Source organism: Balaenoptera acutorostrata, chromosome 12 (assembly GCF_949987535.1).
Source record: "Balaenoptera acutorostrata chromosome 12, mBalAcu1.1, whole genome shotgun sequence".
NCBI lineage: Eukaryota > Metazoa > Chordata > Mammalia > Artiodactyla > Balaenopteridae > Balaenoptera > Balaenoptera acutorostrata.
In genome coordinates this window covers 64699817-64723446 of record NC_080075.1, presented here as the reverse complement: position 1 = coordinate 64723446, position 23630 = coordinate 64699817, and the positions used below count along the sequence as shown (strand labels likewise).

The following is a 23630-nucleotide window of genomic DNA, read 5'->3' as shown; positions in this document are numbered from 1 at the left end:
GTAGATTCTTTAGAATCTTTTAAAATTCAAGATCATGTCGTCTGCAAGTAGAGAGAGTTTTCCTACTTACTTTCTCATATGGGTGCTTTTTATGTCTTTTTGTTGCCTAAGTGCCCTGGCTGGAGCCTCCAGTACAAAGTTGAATCGAAGTGGTGAGAGTGGACTTTGTTGTCTTGTTCCTGATTTAAAGGGAAAAGCATTCACCCTTTCACTATTAAGTATGATGTTAGCTGTGGGTTTTTCATAGATTGCCACTTATCAAGTTGCTGTTTAACAACTTCTACTCCTAAGTTATTGAAAGTTTTTATCATGAAAGGGTGTTGAATTCTGTCAAATATCTTTTCTATGTCTACTGAGATGATCCTGTGTTTTTTTTTCCTTTATTCTGTAGACATGCTGTATTACATTAATTGATTTTTGGATGTTAAACCAACCTTGCATTCTTGGAATAAATCCCACTTGGTATATAATCTTTTTTGTATGTTGCTGGATTCAGTCAGCTAGTTTTTTGGGGTTTTTTTTGAGGATTTTTTATGTCTGTATTTATAAGAGATAGTTTTCTTTTTCTTGTGATGTCTTTGTCTGGTGGGAGTTCTTTTAAGTCAACCAAAATTAGAGTTAAGAAATGGATTTAGGGAGACTGTTTTAGGGCAGAGAAAAGATTTTAAATCATTGGTGTCATTATGAGAATTGTAAGTGCAGGGCTTTGAGTCCTTAGCAGAACATGGCCTTGAAACACAATGGAAGGAGTACAAGGTTTTAGTTGAAGAGCTACTGTTTTTGCTTCTATCATTTACTAAATGTGTGACTTTGAGCAAATTACCCAGGATTTCCTCACTTCTGCACTCAGGATAAGAATTTCTACATCAGACCTTTGTTATTGGGATTAAGTGAGGCAATGCATGTAGAAAGTGTTTTTTTAAAGGCCAAGCACTATTATAATTACAGATTATTAAACAGGATAGAAAAAAGAATTTAGGAGAAAACACTGGAGAAACAGAAGAACATAACCTCTTAAAAGGCCTAAATAAATTTTTTGAGGCAGACCAAAACCTAATGTGGAGGCAGGATCATTTACTTGAGGGTAGAGAACGATTTAACAAAAAAAAGTTTTGTTTAACAAAAAATCTTTTTAAAGCACAAATCAGAAATGTGAGTTTCATGGTCACATGGTTACTTTTATTTGGGATAAGGAGACGCCAGTATAGATTTTACTAAGAGGAATTTCTATTCCTTAGTATAATGAGAATAGTGATGTGTTTTATTTACTTTATTCTACTTTACTTTGCATTGCTTTGTCGCTTCTGTTGTAAAAAATTATATTGAGTGTAGTAAATTTCCATCAAATTTTAACCTGCTGTCAGACAGTATTTTCTAGAGGCTGTTTGAAAAGTATGAAAGGACACCACTCAGAAATGACTTTGAATCTGCCTTGTTTGTTTTAACTCCTTTAGAAACAAAGCCAGCCTGTGTATTCAACAATGTGGAGTATAGCGATGGGGATATGTTTCGAATGGACAACTGTCGGTTCTGTCGATGCCAAGGGGGTGTTTCCATCTGCTTCACCGCCCAGTGTGGTGAGCTGAACTGCGAGAGATACTATGTGCCCGAAGGGGAGTGCTGCCCTGTGTGTGAAGGTAAGGACAGGTGCCAATCAGAGAATAAGAAGAAGAGACATGGTTTAGGGACTTAATATCAAAATTGACCTACTTCAATCTCACTCCAAAATAGAGGAAGATTGAAGAAGTTCCCGTTTTTTGTCATCGTGGTCTACCTTTTAGGACTTGGGTAATGCTAGGTAGACTGTGTGAAACTGTCAATACTTCCCTGAGGGAAGTTACACCCTGGGTGTAGACAGCGGTCACCTGTTTCCACAGATCGACCTGAGGTTTCCCGGAGGTGCTTTCTGTTCCTCCTCTGTGGTTCCAGCAGTTCCCTGGCAAGTCCTGGGACTTTCTCTTCATCCTGACATTAGAATTCCACCCACCCTGCTCCCCTCAGATTGCTCAGCTAGGACAGGACCGCCCTCATCACTGACCACCTCAGCCAGTCAGCTCAGAAAGGAACCGACCCTGTTTCCTTTCCGATACCCACGCCAGTCCCGGTGAGGGCAGGGCTCCCCGTCTTTTGAAAACGTGTGGTGGTGAGAGTGGGGTCATGGTGTGGCACGGTGGTGACACCAGGGCAAGGCCCAGACAAGTGTCCACTGTGGCCCTGGGCAGAAGGATCCCCAGGGCCTGCTTTCTCTTTATTCCCCTTTTCCCTCCAAGAAATAATAGGTCCATGTTCCTCCAACAGGCTCGACCCTCCTGTCTCTCCTATTCAGAAACAATAAACATTTCAGAATGATAACTCTGAATATCATGTACTACAATCCACACATTTTAACGATCAGGATAATCAGAAAAGTAGTCACTTGTCTGAGTTTCCAGTGAAGCCAGGAGCAGTGAGTGCCTGATCGTGTCTCTGGTCTAACTGCCCTACACTGTTTCCCCAGAAAGGAGGATCGCGTGAGCTTTCTTGTGCTGCCCGGACCACAGACCTTCAGTCTGGAGTCAGGCACATCCGTCTCACGTCTGACACTCACCCTGCCCTTACCTCCGCACGTGAAATGGGAGGACAGAATTTCATGCCATGTTCCGTAACTTTTTCTGTTTTCTAAATCCATTTCTTTTCAATATTTGAGCTCTGTTTACCACATAATACTGAAGATATGAAATTGCTTAGAGTATGCAAACTACATTCCTAACATTGAACAGTGGTTCATAACAGGGAGGCCGTCTTCCCTGTTAGAAATTATTTTTGCTAACATAGGAGAAAGGTGGTTCACTTTTTAGGTGTCATCAGGGATTTTAAGAAAGTCACATCAAACTTTTAACCTTCCCAGTTGATTTGTTCCCTAGCTAGTTGGTCGTGTAAAAACATAGATATGGACCTCTGTGTAATAATCATAATGAGTTGTCTGGGCATAGATCCGGTTATGTCTCACTCCCTGGAATTCAGATCCAGGCTCAAAGTAGAAATGAAGTATGCAGTGTAATATTTTTTATAAAGAAATTTTATAAAGTCTTATCTAACTCAGGTCTCTTGGCTGCTTGCATCTCTGGCAGACTGCCCTTCTGAAGCTGTGACTGCATGCTTTTCAGTTTTGGCCTTCTAACTCTCTTGTAATGCCCTACTACCTCTTTGGAATAAAGAGGACCAAACTCGGAACTGCCTGGACTTTGCTTCCAGCACAGCAGCACTTGCTTCTTGAGGCCAGATTTTATGTTTCTGAAAAAGAACATTGAGTGATTTATCTAGTTGCTTTCATTTATAAGGATATTTGGGGTTTTTTAATTTATGTGCTTGTCAGCAACCTCAGAAAACTTTTTTACACTATCCTCGGCTACCTACGTTCCCCAGCCTCAGCTGCTGCTTGACTGCTCAGCTTGGGGGAGAAAAATGGCGTAGGTTCGCAGCTTTCCCTCCAGGGCACAAGCAGTGCCATGTATGGTTTAGAGAAGCTGTGTCAGCCCTGTCCTGAGTAAGGCCACAGCAGGGGACTGTATACACCTCACTGTGCCCCCAGGCACCGTGAGATAGACTTCAGTTAGTCCTAGAAATAACAGGCTCACTATAAGTTAGATGGGGCATTATTCTTTCCACTTTACAGGAGGTAAAATGCAGGTGTAATAAACATTTAAGCTGGCAACTCAGAAGGCATCATCAGAGCCTAAAACAGATCAGCATTTTTTTCTCACGACCAGCCCACAGCTCCATCCACGAAGTTTTTCACCTTTATGAAATGATAACACCTGCACATTGGTTTTTATGCCTCAGATCCCCTGCCCTGTGTGCCGTGTCAGGATGGGTGGACAGAAATTCAGCATGACAGCTGCTTTTGCATGTCCCCCTAGAGACACCTCCTGCAGCCCTGAGCTGCTGCTGAGCACAGCTGGGAAAGAACTGCTGATGACGAGAACCTGGGGAAAAAAATGTCTCTAGGTGCGGGCAGAGATAAGATGTAGAATGCCCTCAGTCTTACTCTGAACTCACGTTTTAATTTAGATCCTGTGTATCCTTTCAATAATCCCGCTGGCTGCTATGCCAATGGTCAGATCCGTGCCCACGGGGACCGGTGGCGGGAGGACGACTGCACGTTCTGCCAATGCATCAACGGAGAACCCCACTGTGTCGCGACGGCCTGCGGACAGAGCTGCATGAACCCCGTCAAAGTGCCTGGGGAGTGTTGCCCCGTGTGTGAAGGTAACCCTCGTAGATTCTAACGAGCCCCTGGCGAATATCTCGTGTTGGATAAGCTTCTACCAGTATGTGCTTGCTTGTTTTCTGTTTCCTCAGGCATAATGTCTGCTTCATGCTGTTACCAGTTGCAGATGAATTTATTATACAGCCCAAACTAATCATTTGGGGGAAATGTTACACATTTACAGTGAGAATAGTGTGGTCTTTATTTTGCCACTGCAGATAATGCTTATCTGAATACTTTACGGTCGAAGTATATATACATTTTAATTCAGTTCACCGCAAGCCTGATTAACATCCAAAGGTCAACACAATGAAATGAAATGAAATTGGAAATAAGACCCATGACTCAAAGCATAGCTTGTTCAACTTGTAATGCTTCCATAAACCCAAGAGTCCTGGCAGCTAGAAGAAAAACTTGGAGCCATCAAAGGTGGTTTTCACTGCCTGGAGACCTCACCCTGAGCATCCATTCTGCTTCTAATATCTCGATGGCTGTGGCTTTGCAGTTCCTCTCGGGCTTTTTCTTATGTCTTGGTTACCTGCATTCACTACCTCTCTTCCTGTTTAATGGAGAGATCCTGAGATATCCTGGACTAGTCTTTCCATCCCAACCGCTATTCCAGGCCACTTCCCCCATCCTGGGAAGATTCTTTGCACAGTTACTCAAGTCAGCCTTAATCCTTGGTCCACGTCTGTTACTACGAACAAGAGATTGAATATCTATACTGACAGGTCCAATAGAGAGTGTCTGTCATTAAGAAGCACATTTGCATAGTGAAATGAACTAAAGTGGGTCAAAAATTAGTCCTTGTGGAAGATGGATCCTTCTAGAATTTTTTAAAACAGCTATTAAGGAACTGACAGGTCTTTTCAGAAATTCAGTCAAGTAGACTGAGTCCTCTATCAAGAAGTCTTTTTTCTTCTACCAAAATTTTAATCAACTCAGACTTCAGAGTTTGCCTGACTGGCTTCATTAACTTCTAAGGGGTTAGAATTATTAAAGACCTTAAAAATCATATAAAAATTTAAGCTGGAGGATTCTGGTTCTATTGACATCACCAATTCCCTCACCATTACTCTACTCAGAATGCAGCTGCCACACTCCAAAACTTTATAGCTTCCAGATGACCAATTTTGTGGAAATCACCCACCCACCTCACGCATACACTCCTCCTATCCCCTAAAGGCAGCCTTTCAGTGCTGGAAAAAGGAGTGTGCGATGATATGTTTGATGATGTACGGTCAGCTTTACAAGGAAAGATGCCCTGCTGAAGCAGATAAAGATGGGAACATCTATCCCTGAGAATTAAGGGCAATCTGTTATTGGTTTGAAATATTTAAGTATATGTATGTGCATGATAATGTAAGAAAAATTAAAAGCATACATATAAATCCAGTAAACAGTAACCCTTTTAACTTCATGAGTCTTGAGTCTAGATTGAAAATAAGACTTTGAAAAACTTGTTAAAAAAAAATAGGGCCTTTTTTCTAAAAGTAAGAAAGGAAAATCCTTTGCGCTCATCTTTGGCCATCATTAGCATATCCATTGTGGTGAGTAGAGAAGGGAAGCAGTTGGTGAATTGACAAAAATATATATTATATGTATGAGAAACTGATTTATTCTTATGTCATATAGATGTTCGGGTAGGAAGTAGATGTTAGTTTGATTACTTAGAGTTTGGTCTCTGCAACATGGGTCATGTTGTAATCTTATCTTCCACTGTTTGAGAAAAGAGTGACAGTTTGGGTCAGCCATTAATTCCAAAAAATTTATTAAGAACCTTCCGTAATCCAGATACCACATCGGACACAAAGCTAAATAAGGGACAATTCCTAGTAAACGTCAAAGAAACTATTTAGGCTGTTTTAAATTAAACCAGGAAAAACAGAATGTCTGCATTCAGGTGCTGTGGGGTAAGTGCTTTTTATTTGTACCTGATTTCATTTAATCCTCGCATCAACACTCTGCCAAAGGCCTTATTATACCATTTTAAAGATGAAGAAATTAGGGTTTAGAGAGACTTAGATAATTTTTCCCAAGGTCAGTTGTCAATATGTGGCTGAGCTGGGATCAACTGAAGTCTGTCAGATTCAACTACATTTTTGTCTGCTTCCTCTGCTCCCAGAGGTCATCTCAGTTTCCTCCTGCCCCTATTTCTAGTTCCCTTACATCTCTCTTCATCTCTGGCTTTTGGCCCTGTGTTGGGACACACAGGAGTTTGATGACAGGGGAGGAGATCATTTGCAGTTTGACAACTACTCCAGGTGTTTTTGATGTGATCTCCCACCTGCCCTCTCCCCTGAATTTGAGGACCTCGGGGGAAGGATGCCTTTGAGACCCATCCTCGATTTGCTTCTCAGGCCTCACATTCAGGTTGTCTCCTTCACTTCACCAGGCTCGGCATCTTTATTCCAAGCTGTAAGGCTCTGCTGGTCTCAGCCTTGCAGAAAGTTCCATTGTTTAGTTCTCAGAGAACTAATTTATCTTCTGTTTCTTGTTTTTGTTTTAAAGTCAGTTAAATAATAAGTTTCACGTAAGACTGCATTTACTCTCCAGTGACACCCTCATTTTAAGATGTGTTCAGAAGACAAAAGATTCTTTTGGCATGGGGATAAAAAAAAACAGTGTACAGCTTAGGATAATGATTGTAAAAGCTTATTATTATCTATGAATAATATTGTAATAAACTTTTTTATTAATAATAATAAACTTGCAAAATAATGCAAGGCAAATAAATCTTATTGCTTAGTTTTCAGGATCCAAGAAAGACTCTGGAAGTATTCAAAAATATTTTTCTCAGCAGTTATTCAGTAGCCTATTTAAATAGAATTTCAAGTGATTTCCGAAGAGCCAAAGGATTAGACAAAATAAGAAAAAAGCAAGGCATTGTTGTGTAATAAATAATCAGCCAGAATTATTTGGAGGAAACAGAAAGACTGGTATTTATGCAGTTTATACACAGTAAATTCCTCTGTACACAATTGCATAACAAATGTTGGCTCTCACCCTTATTAGCTACAGTCCCAAGGTACATAGTCAGAGTCTGAAATTTGATGAAAGGGACCCCACACGAGGATTGTGGGTTTAGATTCTTCCTAAATAAATTACTGCATCACCAAATATAGTGTGTTTGGACCTTCAGGGAGGAAGAACCTTGTTGTGACTGCTGTTGTTATTAGAGATACATACCTTCCAAATGACAACATAATGTGCTTGGTTACTCCTGGAGGACTGGGAATGTGAACCTGGGGGCCCTTAAAGACTATGCTGTTACTTGACAGCTAACTCAATTCACAAGTACCTGAGTGCTGTTTAAATTGGCACTTAAGTACTCTCTTGATTAAGTCTTAGCAAGTTAGTGTCAACACCCAATTCAGGTATACAGATAAGCCATCCCGGTCTGTAAGTCTATAACGGATTGTATTCTTATGTTTTGTGCCGTTGGCTTTTCTCTACATCTCCTCTTGCTCATCAATTGCATTATTTTTATTTTCTGGCCCTTGTAAAAAGCTAGAATGGAAACACATGGAATAGCAGATAAAGTTTGCAGTTTAAGCATCTATATGGGAGATACGTCCTTATTTTCTTACAAACTAAAAACAAAAAAGGAGGGCAGCAGAATTGTCTTCCTCGGCATCTAGCACCATTTGCATCATCTTCTTTGTAGCCCTTAATGAGAGTAGCTGACATTTCTCGCACACTGTGACTGGGAGCCAGGCCTCAGTGCTTTGAGAGCATCAGCCCATTTGGTCCTCACAACTGCCCTCTTGTGCAGGTACTGCCATCCCAATTTATGATCACAGAACCCAAAGTTCAGAAGTCATGTAACTTGCCCAAGGGCCTACAGCTCGGAAGTGGCAGAGCAGTGTATCTCCAGAGCCCTGGCTCTGGACCCCTGCAAGGATTCTGCCTCTGAGACAAAGTGCACTTACTGACCAGTAGCTACGTCCCCCATGAGCTAGGATTTACCATATGCTTTTGAATCCCTAAAACAGCACCTGTCATGTAAGTAGGTGCTCAAAAATGGTTAATGAATGGATGATGAGTGAGTGAGTTAGCGAAGGGGGAAAAGACTGGAGTAAGACAGCAGACCCTGATAGAGGGTTTCCTTAACCAATGCTGTTAAAGGGGTCAGATGCTGACCTCTGGTGAACTGAAGAAAGATTAATGTGTAAATGCTTCTATTTGAAAGTGCACTTTGAGAACAGAAAGCAGAGTGTTATACGAAGTATGTTTGGGACACGGTGGGTCCAGATGCCTACAGGTGAGTTGGACCAGTTAGCTTCAGATTGACTCCTCACCCTCCTGATGAGCACTTAGCTCTCGACTCCCACCCAGGGGCAGCCTTCCAAGACTGGTTTGTAAACTGTGGTTTATCCTCTCTCAGTTCAGCCCCTGAAGTCCAGAATCGCAGAATTAAAGTGGGCCTTCTCCAGACCCTCCAAGGCTAATGCTCACTGTCACATTTAATGTACTGCTTTTAAGACCTGCCCTGAGAGTGTGTAAGTGCCACTGCCTTGTTTTCAGCTAGACTTTTTTTTTTTTTTTAATATCACAGTTAGGTATTGAGAATAATTTGCTAGTTGATTTCCCAGTAATGCCAGGTATAAATCCTATCTAAGTTGATTCTTAATGTCAGAGGGACCCTGAGGACAGGGTGCCATTTTCCATGAAAAAAAAATATGTTTGTTTTATAATTAAAAGTAAGATAAGGTGTTGGGGAGGGAAATACTGGCTGCATGATGTAATGACATGACCGTGATGACGCAACAAGAAAAATGCAAGGTATGTGGACAAGTGTGAGGCCATCTCCACCTGATGCAGGAGATAAGAATTTCATCATCCCTGATTAGTCTTGATGTCAGATCTGATCTGCTGTCTCATCTTGGGCTGTGGCTGGACCCTGCCCAGGTGGCCACTGTGACCTGAGTGTTCTTTAGGCCCAGTACGTGCAGAGTCTACAGCTGAGATGAGTTGATGGTTTTGATGACCCTGGGGCTTTCAGAGCCAACGCCAAGAGTATCACTTTTCAAGAACTAGAAACAACATAGGTAATATTCTACAAGTTAGCAGTCAATATTAGGATTTGAGTTGCTAGTAAATAAATTCCATGCTTGTGGTTGGGTACTTTCCAACCACAATGGGTACTTTCCTTTGTACTATTTCTGTTTCTCTGAAACAAAAGCAAAATCCATTTCCAAATTCACACAGGAAATAAAAGAGTTATTTGTAGATTGTCACAGCTGAGTAACGGGTATATGAGGGTCCATCATGTTATTCTATCTACTTCAGTGTTTTAAAGACGTTTTCCATAATAAGAACTTCAAATGAAAGTTATTTGCAGAGTTATTGTCTGAAACTGAGCTGAGTTTCAGGCAGGCCTTGTGATTCTGCTAACCTGGACTTAGCCAACTCTTGAAGTGGAGGAATAAAAATTGACTCCCTGTCCATGGAGTCTTTCTAATTCTCTGGACTTAGGATGGAATGTGATAGCTGTGCTATCAACTGTCTTCCTGCCGACTGGCTTTCTTGGATCCCTTACTTGGGAAATCCTGGTCCTACTTGGGACAGTGTTGAAGAGAAGCCATGAGGCATTTCTTGACCATGTGGATTTAATGCGCCACTTCAGCATCAGCTCACCCAATAGATCATACGCTGTGGTCCTCTAAGGAGCTGGAGGTCTTTGAGCTGTGAAATAGACTGTCCTCCTCATCGTCAATACTAATTTTATGGGAGCACTATATCCTTTCCATAAATTCTGATATGGTTTGAATCAAGCCACCCTTCAAATGAGGTTTCTACTGGGCTGCTGGAAAAGTCTGTACCAGGCACATATCTGGGTGGGAATTCCTTGAAACAAGAAAATATGTTTCCAGCCCTGCCCATAATACTTCCTCACCAAACAGTATCTCAAACGATTAAGCTACTGCTTCTGTGGCAAGGAATCAAACATAGTTTGGCTGACCCCAGAGGCAGTGAAGTCAAAGATGCCACAGGGTCACATGATATTAATGTTCTGGTACATAACAGGGATCAAAACTCAGTTTATGGGTGGTACTGCTTCAGTGCCATATACTATGCTATTATTAGTAGGCCAAGAATAATAAAATATTCGTAATATTTCAAAGACTGTTAGGCATGTTGTTTCATCCTTTAACTCTAAGTGTCCTGGAAACTAGTTCCATAAATGGAAATTAAAATATAGCACAGTGTGTTTTTTGGCTTGTCCAAATAAGGTCATATGTGGGGTAACAAATGCATAGCAGATGACCATGTGTCAACCTAGGTGTCCTTTAACCTAAGCATCCAAAATTGTTCATGAATGAATTTCATAGTATTTTTATTTTCTCTGGGGATTTAAAATATCTTTAGGTATTTCCAATAACATTAGAATGGTATGGTTCAGAGCTGATTCTGAAACACTTGATTAGAGAAACCTTTGCCTCTGATTTTCCAGCATTTGGCAGTCCCAGCTATTAAGTATTTCCCTGTGGAAGTGGCCTGCGAGGGGCAGGTTCCTCTTTATTTCCTCTGCTGTTTACTTCCCATACCTAAATGGGCATTACTGCCAGGAGTCTCATAATTTTCCTACTAAGATCATAATCGAATCTAATAGTTCAGACTTGGGCCTGCTAATTTTCATCTAATCAACAGAGGCAGGAAAACAGAGTCTGGAATGCCAGCTATGTGAATGAAAAATATTTAGTCATTCTTGAAATGATAGGAATGTTTTTCCAACAAGCTTAAATAAACACAATCTCTACTGAGACTGTGTTAAACTTTTTTTGGATAAGAGACAACTCTTAGGCAACCAAACAGAAGTTAATGAAGGTTATTAAGAGACATGCCCTTCAGAAAAGGCTTATGGACATTAAAAAGAAAGATTCCATTTTCTTTAGGGTACAACCATTGACCAGAAGTAGCAGAATTGGTTTTCTTTTAGCTTTTGTCAACCTAATAGAATTTAGCATTTTAACTGGTAATCACATTGTCTACGTTTTGAGAGATGTCCTGCTTTACTAGCCATGGCTTATTAGACCATCTTAGTTTAAAATCCTCATCTTCATCTCCTTCCACTGTTTGCCTCAATTCTAAGGAATGGATAGGTCTCAGCACACCTGTATTTAAAGCACCTGACAGCACTTTTTTTTTTTTTTAAAACATCTTTATTGAAGTATAATTGCTTTACAATGGTGTGTTAGTTTCTGCTTTATAACAAAGTGAATCAGTTATACATATACATATGTTCCCATATCTCTTCCCTCTTGCATCTCCCTCCCTCCCACCCTCCCCATCCCACCCCTCTAGGTGGTCACAAAACACTTTTTATATGAAGCTTGTTTATTTGTTCCCATCAATGCAAGGTCCAACTATAAAGTAGTGAAATTATTTTTAACATAATGAAATTATTTTTAAACATAACCAAGATTTACATATCCAAGTGAAGTGTTTTACCTTTCAAAATAGTTATATGGGAACTGTACAGCTATTGCAAGAATACCGTCGTTCAGAATATTTTTGGTACTTCTCTGTTGAAATTAACATTGCAGCTTGCCGCACATCCTTTTGAAAATTCTTAGCTTTGTAAACCCCTGACTTTAAAGGTTTATTAGACTCTAGGAAATAGTCAAAGTCATTCACATCTAAGTCTGGTGGAAAGGCTGGGTGATCTAGCTGGGTAAAACTTTTCAGAAGAAGCAAAAAGTGACAGTAAAGTAAAGGCACTCTGTCTTCTATGACACAGTAATTTCCTCTGAAAGCAGTTCTGAAGAGAAGTTTCAAATAGAATTTTAACATGAACAACATTTTAGCACAAGCATATAGCCCACAAAAGTGAGTGCTTTTAGCAGTAACACTTATTTGTAAGTACAATTCCTGGTGTGTTTGTTGGGAAAAAAAAATCATTTCACTTACCACATAGTATTTGTATGACTTCTAGGGACTAGAGGCATATATTTAAATGGTCATCTATTATATTACAACTTTTTGTGGAATTGCAGGTGTTCCATTCAAACTTATTTTCAAATAAATTAGACTAAAATAATTCCCCTCTAGAAATAACTATTTTAAAAGTGGTGGTGATTCCAATATAATTTATTTATAATATTTTAGTTCTCGAACTCCACTTCTGATTGTACCATTTTAAACTGTCTCATTGTATAGTCTTAACCTTAAATGAGCAAAATGATTTCACATTGTTTAATACATGAGGGTTAGTATTAGAGATGGTGAGCAACCCAGTGAACTGTTTTTAAAGGCCCTATTGAAATGTTTTCTGTGCTGTGTCTGGCCGATTGTTGAAGATAAAATATCTGCTGCCATATTGTTGTAAAATAGCAGGGCAGAGCGAAGGAATGAAAATGTCTACTAGAGAACATCCCTTGCCCATTGATGGACCTCCCGTCACAGGTGGCTGCTGAGGTGTCAGGGAGCTAGATCGTTCCCACCTGTCATCCTCTGCATTTGAGACTCGCGAAATGCTCACTATCCATCACCGTGCAGATTGGGAAATCTGTTCCCCGGGGGCTTGGCAGGGCCAGATCTTGGTCTGGGATCATACCATCAGTTTAATCCAAATTTGATATGGGTCAAGCAATAATGAACAGAACTTTTTTGAAATTTGTTCGAAACATGAGAGGATAGTGATGCATTGCATTTTACACATTTTTCAATTCGAGTTGAATTATTAGCAGTTTGACCAAGTTTTCACTTGCCATGTATGTCTACAGGATACCTGTTTACACATCCAGTGAATTTTACTTTCACATCTAAGAGATTAGCTGGATTTATCACATTTGTTTGAAACAGAGCCCAATTCAGGGATCCAGACCATTGGACACCACAGAATTTAATACTCGCTGCCAGTCGAAAATAAGATTCGGTTCAAGGCTCCAGCTCTCATTCTGCAGCATCATGAACCAAGACTAAGAATCCCCAAGAACATTCTAAGACCAACAAGTGCTTGGTCCTTGGGGACCCTGAGAGTCATGTAGCGCTCTGGGTTTGATTTTTCCCCTTGACTGCTAGAGCAGACTGAGAGATGAGTCTGTAAGCCACGTCCCCGACCAGGCAGGACCTCACAGCATGCACCCTGTGTGCCGACCTCATCCCTGGCTGCAGCGTATTCTTTCTACTTAAAAGTTACCTTGGTCCTCATTTCCTCACTTTAAAAATGTATACATATATAATTTGAGACTGCCTTGGGTCTGCTTTGGAATCCAGCAAAGTATATTTAATGCTTGTTTATGTATTGGGTGTCCCTGCGCTGGTGCCTTGCACTGTGGTCCTGCCACCCATAGTTTGGGTATTTGAAGGACAACACAAAATGGTGTTCCTTTTCACCTTAATTGGAAAGGTATTGCCCTGCAAATCAGCTCACATTTTAAAGCAGTTCAGGGAGTCTCTATTTTGTTCGTGAAACTAAAAAAATGTTCAGAGATAATAAACTGTCAGTTTGGGCTGGCCTCAGGCCTTGCATATTGCAAGAGGGCAGCAAGCTTAGATCTTTTCAAGACTGTGACTCTCCCATGCTTTCTGGGAACCAAGTTTTAAAAAGATTCCATGGAGATCTTAGACCAGATGAAAGCAATAGGGGTGTTCCGCAGTGCTGTGACAGAGACACTGAGGACATTATTGTTTCAAACATGACCACCCCCACCAGTATTATTGTTAAGAAAGTACTGGTTGAATTATCTCTTATTATTGACATAAGTTTCATGTCACTGACTTACTGAAACTAAGATTTGCTGATCAAAGACATCTTTTAGAGATGGATTTTCCATATCCTCTTTCAACTTGAGGATGGCAGAACCACTGGCAAAACTACCAAAACAGTATAAATTGTACTGTGATGAATTTGCCCTCATCTTCGAAGATCCAGCAAGGCACCCATCATGAGAGAGGAAGCATGGGGTCAGCCAGGCACACAGAAGCATTGTTTCAACTCACACTGGATAAGCTGATTACGAAGAGATTTCTCTTCTCTTCGAGACACCATGGACACAGTCAAAAGTCGAAACAATGATATTCAGACTGCAACTCAGCAAATGTGAAAGGCGCCAGTGGCCAGTCACTAACACCCTCCAAAGCTTACCAGACCATATGAAAGGATGTCATGGACCCACCCACATCCCAGATGCTTTTCATGTTATCAGTGGAGATAGAAATGATGCTTAAGTTACAATGGACAGGATTCAGAATGCCAAGCCAGTTGTCAGAGCATTTATCAGCTGAACATTTGAGGCTTGCAAAAGGACTCATAATTCATTTACTGAGCCATCATCTGAGACCAGTTCTAGCTCTAAGCAGGCAGGATAGTCATTTCAACAATAACTATAGCAACAAGTAACATTCTGTTAACACTTCGAGTTTATGGAATAGTCCCCTCTTTACGATCTTATTTGAGTCTTACGATGATCTTGTGAGGTAGGAAGAGTGGGAATTCCCACTTTATAGAAGCCCAAAGAGGTTCAGCATCATGTGTAAGATAATGAAAGAACAGGGACTCAAGCTCAGTCTTCTAACCCCAAGTCCATGTCCTTGGCATTGCTTCTCTAGACCCTTATCGTAAGGAGGGAGAGGGTGAAGAAAATAAGTCAGTGAATATCAAAGTATTTGATCATCGTGGCTCAGATTCAAAGCTTTTCTTGCTCCTGGCTCCATTCTCATTACTGAGACCCAGTTACTGTTATTTTTATCTTTTGTGACCTAGCCTTTGATCCGGGTTCTTTCCGCGAACCTCGGCCTGGAATTTTGACCTTGCTGTTTGACCTCTTGGAAAGCCTGCTTCCCCTTGTCCGTTCCTGCCTCTCCCACCTGGGGAAACAGCTCCACCCGAGAGTGCTGAGCTGTCTCCCCAGATGTCTCTATCCTCACGCTTGCCTTGGGCCCAGCGTCATTCACACCCAGCCAGGCTGCAGGCCCTGAGCAGTGGTAGCCAAGTCTCCACTGAGTGTGCCCAGCACCGAGACAGACCATCGTCAACACTTGTGCCTTCTCATCCACACGCTTCCCTCGTCTCACTCTGATTCCTGCCGGTCGTTGCTTAATCAGCAGGCAGATTTGCTGGGCCTTCGGCACGAGCACCCATCCTTCATCCAGTACGAGGTGAGCGGCCGAGTTGAGTGAGTGCCAGGTTATTTTCAGGACTATTTTAGTAACACTTTATTTATTTGGCACTATCAAGGAGTGAGGTTAGTCACAGAAATGGATTCCCCAGATAATTGAAATTTGGGGTGTCAGATTTTATGTTAAGAATTTTGAAGGGAGGCCTCTCACAGTGCCCTGTGTACTTTTGTGCCTTGTTAGGCCAGAAGTGCAGATCATAATTTAACCATTTCATAGGCTACTGAGTACCTCGTTTTAGACTGTTTGGGTTTGGGGACTTGCATTTAGTTTTCACTGTTACTAGTGTGTCAGGTTCACAACAGCCTTCTGATCTAGCTTGCTACTTCAGTGGAGCTCATTTATGGAGTACCTACTATGTGCAAGGGACTTCTGCCTTGACGAAGACCCTAAGGAACATACTGTCCAATCCTACAAAAGTTAGGAAATTATAGATTCGGCCTGTTGGGGACAATATTGAGTGGGGCTCTTTTTAAGAAATGTGTCCTGACTTTCAGTTCTCAGGTGTCTTTTTGTCCTCTTTGTTCATTCATTAAGCGCTACAGTGGGCCAAGTACTGTGCTAGATGCTGAAGTTGTAAACAGTGAACAAACCATTGCCCCTAATGTGAAGATCCTTCCCCGCTGGTCCTCAGCCATTTCCCAGAGGGGCAGGTTGAAATAACAGAATTCTGACCATCTGACACCCCTCTCCCAGCTGAATATAGCTATTAAAATGTGCAGATACACATATACACATGTACTTATAAATATGGCTCATTTTTCCCAGTGAAAGGTTACCAAGATATAGTCTCTCTGAAAATAGACAATAACAATAATATAAGGATAAAATATAAGACAAGTATAAAAGGTCCAGATTATTCTTGGAATCCAATCATTTTGTGAGCTCTCTCAAGCTGAATTCCTGGAAAAAGATATCCCATTCTCTGTTAAAAATTTTTTTTAATTTTTCTTTTTGTGGTCTTTTAATAATCACATAATTGTAGTACTGTCTTTTCCTATTAAACATGAGATTGGTAAAGGAAGAAAAATATGACCGACAGCCAAGATTCCTTGGAAAAGCATACAAAGTTAATAAATAGGCCTAAAGTAAATATATTGCTTCTCTATCTGCCCATAAAATAATACAAGTCTTGGGAACATTTTCACACCATTCATTTTAAAATAAAGAAACTGCTCTGAGATAAGTACTTTAGAAATTACAAGGATGTAGGTGTTGTTATGAGAAATATATACAAAGGAAAAAAAGGATAACTAAATGTGTAGTGGCTGAAAGAATTTGAAAATTCCAACTGTAGGAGATTTTTTTCCATGACTTAATGAGACTTTCTTAAATACACATTCATACCCCATGGAAATTCCCCACTTCCAGATTAGGGAATTTTTGTATCCTCAACTTTTTTTTTTTCTTATTGTTTACATTAATAGAGTTTTCCCTCTAGCTTCATTTGGGAACATTTCATCTTTACCTTTTCCTAGGCTGCAATTATGTTAACAATTTGCTGATTTATTTGAATGATTTTCTGACTAGTTATGGTCACATTTGAAAAGCCACTGTGGTAACAGAATGACATATGAAGACACAGTAAAACAGATAAGCTATCTCCTTTGGTTCTGTCTTGGCCAACTTTATCTCCAGTTTTATGGCCCTGGACAGGCTACCAGTAATTGGTGGGCTATAAGGAGGCCTGATATATTTAGCCATATAAACCAAGTGAAGCTTTGGAATTTTCCCACTTATTAGATACTCACATTGCTTAACCAAGTCCAGCCATTCCCCCTAACCCCACCACCCCCAAGAAATCTTAAGGAAGAGAGTGCCTGAATTAGGTCTGAAAAGACAACATAATTGTTCATCTTTGTTTCTCGCAATCAAATAAGCAGGCTTGCGAATTTACACAGAAAAGCTACGTGAAGTATGCAAACCATTAATAAATCCCAAAAGGAGAAGTAATAAGAGACAGATAGGAATTAGCTTTCTTTATCTTATTACTTCCATATGAAATTTTTTTAACTTATAAAAGAAATTTAAGAACATATCTGCCATTAAAAAAACACTATGTTTTCTAGAAATTTGCCTATAGAGAGATTTTTCCAGGAAAACTTTTCTTGGTTTGTGGGTGTCTGTGTGCGCGTGCATGCACTTGTATGATTCCTAGGAATCTAGGGTGCTGGTAGACAGCTGCTGCCCGCAGCCAGGCCCTCCAGGCCTGCCATTCACCCAGAGCACAGCACAGGGAAGCAGCAGTACTCCTAGAGACGACTGAGGTCTGAAACCAGAGCTAATTATTACCCTCCTAACAGAGTCAGTGCTGCAGACAGTCCTAAGCACGGTGGCTCTGTATGCCTTACACGAGTGTACTTTTCCAGAGTCACCCACCCCCCACCCATACTCAAGAGCTACTAATTGGCTGTCAGCCTTCCCAGGGTTGCTAATCAGAAAGAGTGCTTCACACATTTCTCAATGGAGATAATTAGTAGTATTTGCAAGATAAACAGCTCGTAGTAATCAAGCTAATGAGAAGAACCGTGTATGTATTCATTCAAAACCAAGAGTTCGATGGAGTAATACAGTTTAGACACCAAAAAGCATCTGTTAACATTTTCATTTAAGCTATATCTGAAAAATAAAAATCAGTGATTATATACATTGTTTCAGAAGCAAATTAACATTATTATTACACATTTTTAAATAACTGGTTGTCAAAATACATTCTTTTTTTGTTCTGTTGTTGTCCCAAACATGTTGAAATATCCAATATGATGATGACAGGACTGATATTAAAACTTTAAGTCAACACCTTAAGAGGTTGGATTGGAGTTTCAACTTCTTACTTTCCTTTCCTCTTTTTGGAAAATTTTCCATAAAATAAAATAACAAAAAGCAAGAAAGTATAGAGCTTAGATTTGCTTAACACATTTATACCCCCTGAATAATGAAATGTATGTTACCTTATGGTCTAGTGCTGTGGCCTTGGAGTTAAAACAGTGATTTTCATTTCAACTTTATACTCTTGACCAAATTAATTGTGATCACAGTGCCTTAATATCCCCATTGAGCAGATGAAATTGCTTCTAGAAAATACTTGAACATCAGTGTAGAATATTGGTGGTGTTCTTCAGAAACTTAGTGTCTGAGGTTCTCTAAATCTTGAAAAATGTGAGTGTTTTCCTGGAAATGTTTTTAGTGATAAGGGGTTTGTTGGGCTTCCTAGGATGTGAAAGAAATATCCATTCCTAATTTTAATTAAACATAAAATAAAGAGCCAGTATGTGTTTGCTTATGTTACTGCAAGTTATAATAGTTTTTTTCCAGAATTTTGTTTTCTAAGACTTGGGATAAGAATTGGTGCTGAACATCTGCATTCCTGACACAAACCCAAGGGTTCTTGTAAAAATAGCTCTTCCGGACAGTATAAGGTACTTGGAAAGTCTTTAAAAGTCATTCAGGAAAAGGACAGGTTGAGGAAAGTAGAGATTCCCACCCAGATGCAGGGTAGGAAACAGCAAATGGATATAGACATAACAAACACCCATTTTTGTTCTTTATTGCTTCTAGGCTCAGAAAATATTTCTAGAATTCTTCTCCACAAAGAAGCGGTTCCAGGGTTCCCTTTAGAAATAGTTGTAGCCAAAGACAATGAATTCCTGCTGTTTCAAGCCTTCTTCCTTTGGAGGACATTAAGGTATTTCTTTAATTCCTCAGCTGATTCAATACAAGATGAGATGGAATTTCAGGGTGATCCTGTAAGCAGTACTTCATTGAATTTCCCCTTGCCAAATCCATCTTTGTGCAAGCATTTTCTCATTCTCCTAAATAAGGAGATCCAAGACCATTTCTCTCTTCTGAAAGAGACCCACTAACACATATCTGCCCAGCCAATTTAAAGGGAGACCGTTTTCTTTGCTTCCAGCAACAGGCAGATGCATGTGTCTCCAGAAGTCTTAGCAGGACCTCTGTTCAACTGATAATCACCAAACTCTCCAAGGACATGGCATCGCCGTCATCCTTCTAGAGGAGCAAGTACTCTCTAGCATGTCGTGTCAGTATTGTACCCCCATGTAATCTAAGAGCACAGAAAAGTAGGATTTAAATGAGAATCATCTGGTCTTCAGGCCAAGACCCATCAGGATATATTCCATATTCAGAGCACTGTGGCATAGACTAAAGAAGGTGTGGGATAATAACAATTCCCAGTACACAAATTTCAGGCTGCTCTAACAAGCACAGTGCACATTTCACAGATTTCACTAACACTTCCTCAAGCTCCTTTATTTATTTGGATTAGAAACAATCATACTGTGATACCATGATTCTGGACTCTTCAAACTTACCTCTTCCCCCACCAAGAACTTCCTTGTATAGAAACTATGCAAAAAGTCTAACCAGCTCTTGGTTATTCTCTAAGGACTGTAAATGCAATGTTGATTTGAAATACTCTCATTCAGGATGGTATCAAGTGTGTCTCACTTTGGTGTTCATTATGTAGAATAAGAAATTGAATTTCAGTAGACTCACAGCACTTCATTCTCAAAAGACTGCCCTGATGTTAGTAACAGGACCAGTTCTGAGATTGCATATTAATATACTGTACTGAAAGCAGACTCTCAGATCTGTTTATGATAATGTCAGGGTTTTTGCTAGACAATTTATAGTTTACAGAATTCTAAAATAGAGATGGCCTCACATGGTAGGAAACTGAGCACTAAAATGTTGAGAGAATGATGAAAGGGAATAGTACATAATGTATGACTTTAGATAAAATGTTTAGGAGACAGCTAGTTGCCGGCATATGTGTCTGTTACAAATCAGCAGTTACTCCAGTGACAGAGGACAACAGCAGTAAGTACCCCAAACACATGCGCCACCATCCTTAAAAGATTTTTAAAATTTGTTCCACTTTGTATTTGAAAAGGAAAACAAAACTTATTTAACGTAATAAAGTGAGATGACTAGTGTTAAAATGCTTTTTAAAAATAATTTAGACTTCTGTCTACATTTAATGTATCACAATGAGTGTTGTGTTCAGCCTAATCTATTGAGGGGCAGTTGAATAGTTTTAGAGTAAATTGGTTTTGTTGAGTTTTTCTGTGTTTTATTTTAATAAATATTGAGGGAGTCAGAATTTGAAACTTACGTACTTTCCGGTTTCTTCCCTCTAATGTACATTATCGATGAATGGGGAAATATTAATTTTAGAGGCACAGAATAATGTTTGTCTTCTTTGCATTCTGCCACATCATCTGAGGCCTGGAAGACATCCAGGAGGACTTGTTTTACCTAAAATATTTACAACACAACGTTGTAGAACCAGCACCTACTTAAATAGCCCTTCTATGCGTTTTTTTCCCCCATTTGTTAAACTGAGCTCAAGCTGTTATCCTGAATGTTACAGGGAAACGTGTTGAACATATTTCTTCTGCTAAAGAAATGTGTGCTTGATGTACCCCTGGAGCTGGCTACCTAGTGGACACAGTCATTTGGATAAAGGGTGGGACTGTCAGTATCGTTCTGATCCTCAAACAACCCAATTTCTTTTTTTTTTTACTTTCTAGCCACAGAGCACAATCCTAATCCCATCCGTTAATCATAATATGTACCAAAAATAGTATGCACATCACCATTGATTCTCTTAACAAATCCCTAAAATTCACTGAAAATAAAATCCCATACTGCCCTGTGATTATTATGTATTTTCAGTGTCAGTGTCATCTGCCCAGATGTATATTTTTCCATCATATACTTTCTGAAGGCAAAAGTTTCTCATAAACTTAAATGTCAGTAAAGAATACAAGCTTGGGTCTGTGCATATGTGCCCAAGACATTTCCTTGCCCGTAAGCCATGCACTAAAGCACTGGACAAAGAGTTTAGAATCCTTCCCTGATCCTTGCTATTAACTCTCTGGAATGTAGACCTAACTCCTCCTTCGATGGGATCATCTGTGGTATGGTTTACTCAGACACGATCCAGGTCCCCTGCTCTATCTTACATTTGTGGTTAGAATAATTTTGACGAAACCTCAGCAGTCTTATGGCTAAAGGCTGAAACAGAATTATTATCTTGGGTATATAACAAGAGTAGTGATAAAGGAGAGACTGTAGGTTTAAAAACCGACGATATTTACAGTAAATTTTAAGAGAATGGAGGAGAGCAGCGCTACTATATTTAATTCACTAAGTCTTAAAACTTGCCTAAAACTAAACCACTTTTTGATGTTTACAGTTACCTGTCAGAAAGGATACTTTAGTCGTGGAAGGAAATTAGAAATTTCACAGCAGTGGAAATCTTAGATAAAAATTTCAGGGAGATGTTCTTCCAACTGTTCTGTAATAAAAATAGAGAATGTGCTACACCGTCTTCATACAGATTTTCACTGGGAGAATGCTGATGAAAGCATCTCTTTAATAAGTCCTAGTTGCTCGCTACCTGTGAAGAGTTGAATCACTGGCCTCTTTTAGCAGGTGGATAAAAATGTAGAACTCTTGATCTTATCAGTGGCACATAAAACACTTATTTTTGGTCTCTCTTCCATGGTAACGGGAGGTGAAACTTGAGAAGACAGTGTGGACTAATGGATAGAGTGTTGGACAGGAGGTCAGGCACCTCTGTTCTGTTCTGTTCCCAGCCTGCTACTGGGTTGCTATGTAAACTTAGATAAGCCACTTACCCTCTCTGCACCTCATGTTTTCCATTTGTGAAAACATAGGTAGAGACATTCTGTACTTAGCGCTTCACAAAGATATTGTGAGAACCAGCTTACTCTGAAGAAGTTCATAGTATCTTTGGGTTGAAAAGAGGCTACGTAAATATGTCAGTGTCCTTGTTCCCTTTGACAACACTCTCTCCACAGTTTGACATTGTATAAACTGTCCCTTATCAATCACTGCAAAACAGGTACCATTACAATGCGCTTTGTACTGCACAGAAGGTGAGAGTGTGACCCTAGAGCCAGAACACCTGGTTTGAATCTGGGGTCCACCACTTACTAACCCTGTGACCTTGGACAAGTCAGTATGCTGGATTTCCTCATCCGTAAAATAGGGATAATGATAGCACCCATCTCTTTCCGACTGTGATCCAAAACTTGAAGGCATTTATGAAGAGCACTTCAGATGTTATATAGACGCATAATACACTTTACGTAAGTGTGTGATTACTGTTACTACCCAGAACAATTCTTTGTTATTAACATGGCAGTGAAGGTCAAAATCACTTCTGGCCTTGGTTTCTTCTGTGCATCTCGTCTCAGGATGGCTGCTCTCTCTTCCTCCCGAATGTTTGTGTCTCTCTCCCCCACTCCCTAAAGCCCTGAGTATAAGCTCCTATAGATGATGTGATCTGTCATGTCATCTATAATAATTGAGAGAGTGTCACATAAAAGGTCAAAGAAATTCAGATATTTTAAAGTCTCAGAAACATCTCTGATTTATTAACTTGAAAAGTCGCTAATAGATTTCAGAAGTATTGCAAAATGGAGAGTGAGATAATTGACAGCTGGAAGCTGTTTCCTGATTGTTATAAAAAAAAAACTCAGAAAACATCAGGAGGAAATAGAAGAATAACGATTGAAATTCATTTTAACCTTTCTTGTCTGCTTTCTATAGGGGTGAGGGTACCCCAAAATGCATAAATTGCTCAAATGTAAAGAAATAGAGCATCCGGATTTTCAAAAATTTAAATAAAAATATTTCTTTTTCAGGGGTTAACAACATTATGAAAGTATAAAAGTCTAGGATTTGATGAAGATTACTGATCAGGTTTTTTCCTGTGACTTACCATAGTGTGGGATTTCAAAGATTGAATAGCATCTAAGAGGTAATCATATGTTTCATTGATTTTTTCTTTTCTCTCTTTATTATTAGAACCAACCTACATCACAATTGATCCACCTGCGTGTGGAGAGTCATCAAACTGCACCCTGACAGAGAAGGACTGCATTTATGGTTTCAAACTTGATCACAATGGTTGTCGAACTTGTCAGTGCAAAAACAGTGAGTACATGGAAGACTGTGTTTTTTCAGAACCTAATATTGTCAAAGCATATTGTGTGATTGAATATCTTTTTTTTCATTCCTATTCATGACATTCCCTTAGCAACCTGAAAGAAGGAAAAAAAAAGTGTATTTAACATAAACACACAGTCATTTGGAGAAAAAGAGCTGCTCCTTTATTCCGGTTTTTGCCTTCATTTCATTATATTCAGATACTCCTTGATGTCTGGCTGCATCATGGGTGCAGCCCTGGGAGCTCTGGAGC

At 39.8% G+C, this 23630-nt stretch overlaps 1 protein-coding gene across 2 annotated transcripts in view; it reads left to right on the top strand.

Moving 5' to 3' along the window:
- CRIM1 (cysteine rich transmembrane BMP regulator 1) overlaps positions 1–23630 on the top strand; it is a 207022-nt gene that overhangs the window by 129925 nt on the left and 53467 nt on the right. For both annotated transcript variants that reach the window (XM_057558112.1, XM_057558111.1), the window contains exons 6-8: positions 1455–1637; positions 4051–4248; positions 23237–23365. In XM_057558112.1, coding sequence (XP_057414095.1) covers positions 1455–1637; positions 4051–4248; positions 23237–23365 — 510 coding nt within the window. The remainder of the gene's footprint in view (positions 1–1454; positions 1638–4050; positions 4249–23236; positions 23366–23630) is intronic.